A 2,684-nucleotide genomic window follows, 5' to 3' on the forward strand; every position below is an offset into this window, starting at 1 on the left:
TTAACATTACTCTATTATATGTGTGATTATCAGATAGATTGCAATTTCAGTTTCTTAGAAACAAGTGAATTAAAGTTGTTAATACTATGTAAAATGGAAAAGCTGCTCGAACAAAAGTGCTTCATTTTCACTAATATGTGTCTAAATTATTTGTTACAACTGTTTATGACTTATAAAAATGCTCAGTGATTCAAAATAGTCCATAAATAATAAAAAATAATATTAAAAATTTTCCTTTGTAATTTGTACATATAAAAAAAGTTTCAAATATTTTTATTTCTTTTAAACATATTTTTTGAAATCATGTTTAATATAGGCTTCGGATTTTTCAGTTTTAATGTTTATGGTGCTTGCATTGATAGAAAAAATTAATATTAACTTTGCAAGAAATTCTTGTGCCAACAAAACTGACATGACTATGAGATATTAAAAACAAAAAATCCCTTTGTTCCTAGTTTTCTGAGAAGCTTTTGAAATGTTTTTCTAAGAGGCTTCTGACAGGGTGTTCGCATAGGACTTATAAAAAGATAATCAACTTTAATATTCTAGAAACGTCATGTGTTTCTGAAATTTGATAGAAACTACTTATTTTATTATTAAATTAATTACGATAAAACCTATCACCACTAATTCATTTTTAATAATAGGCTGCGCATTTGTCGTCAGACTGAAAAACATACATATATGTATGTTTCATATATGATGATATATATGATGATTCTTTTAGACGTTGTTGGGTGAAAATAAGAAAGTTAAAAATATTAAATTGAAATTTGTTGTCAAAAGCATTTCCGCGATGAAAAAGTAAGTCCTTATGTAAAATTTCAATTTCTTTATCTACTGATACATTTTGCATTCAAGTCATTAAACATTATTTATGGTGAAATAATAATTAGATCTGCTTAAATAGCCTTCATATAGGTAAATTAAGATTTATTTTTGTTTCTATTTACAATATAATTAATAAAACAAGCCAATGCTGAAGAACATTACCTGTGTCAATTACTTTTTAAATATGTGAAAATGTAGAGAGTAACATGGGAAAGAGCTAAAAATGTACTACTTAATTACAAAAATGTTATTCCTCAATATAATTAGCTATTATTTTTTCAACTTTCTCTACATGGACTGAGAAAGTAGGCCACCATATGTGTTGCAAAACCTATAAAAGGACAAAAATGGGTTAGGAACATTGAATAAAATTCTAGGAATATGAAATTGAAATCTTCTTGAAAATTTCTTAAATAATGGGTGGCAAAAAAGTACTTTTTCTCCGTCAATTCAACATTCAAATCTTGAAACAATTTTTTTATCTCTCCTTCATTATTATTTATAAACTTATCTTTCCGTATAGAAATAAATATAAGTAAATGTGATACTTATAACATTTTTTATATTTCTGTTCAGACATTTGGTGCTGTTCTTGCTGCCGGGAATGTATACCCTACTACAGGTATAAAAGGCATGATGGGCTTTGCGAAAAAGGGAGTCACTACCGGAGGCTTACATGGGCCCGTGGTTTATATAAACAGTGCAGCGGACTTGCGACGTCATGTTACTGACCCAACCCCGCGTACTTTGGTCATAACAAAAAATCTTTATTCACCCAATAAAATTGTACTTATTATGGGGTCCAACAAGTCTATAATTGGTTCTTGGAAAGCAAATGTTGTCAACAACATATACCTAAAGGCATCACCTAGATCAGAAAACATCATTTTCCAAAATCTTTTTTTCCAACACGATGTTAAAAATATCGGCAACGGTGATACTCAGTTAATTTTAGATTATGGTAAACGATACTGGATAGATCATTGTACCTTTGATGGGCTGAGTGTAGACAAAAATGATTTAGGAAAATTACTTAAAGTTGCAACAGTTGACTATATCACGATTAGCAATTGCAAGTTCATGAACCACCAGTATGGTTTGATACTTGGTTTTCCATCAGACGATCCTTCTGGTTTTAATGATAATAATAATTATCCGGAAATAACCATCATGTACAATTATTTTGATAATATTCACGCCCGAGCGCCGGGTTTGATGCGTTACGGAAAGTTCCACGTTTTTAACAATTATATACACAACTGTCACTTGGGCTTTACCATTGCTCTTAGCTCTAAGATTTCTTCTGAATATAACTATTTTTCGGATGCAACCGAAAATTTTGCAGTACTTGATGATAAGGGTAATGGTTATTTTAAAGACGCAGGAAGTATAAATATGCCGAAAAAACAAGCTTCTAAAGTAAATACGTGGAAACCATCTTCGGATTATAGCTATGTAGCGAGTGATAAGCCCGATTATAGTAAAAATTTTTGCATTAAATATGCCGGCGTTCAAAGCCAAGAATTAGTCTTTGGTGGTTATGCGTAAAGAATGGGTTTATTCAATCAGGAATAATATGTACTACTTTTTTGTTTATTTTTAATAAAGAATTCATCATTAATGGCAATTAAATTCATGTCACTTATTTTTTTTGTTAGACAAGGAAACCTGCATCTTATGCAAAAAAAAAATTCTCTAAACCTCAAAAACAAAGAAATAAAGGCACAGGAGAGCCATCCAAAACTAACAACAAAAACCAGTTTCCCGGTTTATTACACTAAATTTTTTTTCCAGGCTAAACTATTTGCTTAGATGATATTTAATATATATATACATGTATAATTCTAAATTGT

The 2,684-nt window shown here is 29.8% G+C and overlaps 1 protein-coding gene across 1 annotated transcript; it reads left to right on the forward strand.

The window, feature by feature from the left end:
• Positions 1-1,467: 1,467 nt before the first annotated feature.
• On the forward strand, positions 1,468-2,379 carry LOC117178609 (pectin lyase-like). The gene has a single exon (XM_033370033.1). The coding sequence runs from the start codon at positions 1,468-1,470 to the stop codon at positions 2,377-2,379; it is 912 nt and encodes a 303-aa protein (XP_033225924.1).
• The last annotated feature ends 305 nt before the right edge of the window (positions 2,380-2,684 follow it).

This window comes from Belonocnema kinseyi, chromosome 8 (assembly GCF_010883055.1).
Source record: "Belonocnema kinseyi isolate 2016_QV_RU_SX_M_011 chromosome 8, B_treatae_v1, whole genome shotgun sequence".
Classification (NCBI taxonomy): domain Eukaryota; kingdom Metazoa; phylum Arthropoda; class Insecta; order Hymenoptera; family Cynipidae; genus Belonocnema; species Belonocnema kinseyi.

Coding starts and splice junctions, on each gene's coding strand:
- LOC117178609 (XM_033370033.1), top strand. CDS start 1,468: ATGGGCTTTGCGAAAAAGGGAGTCACTACCGGAGGCTTACATGGGCCC.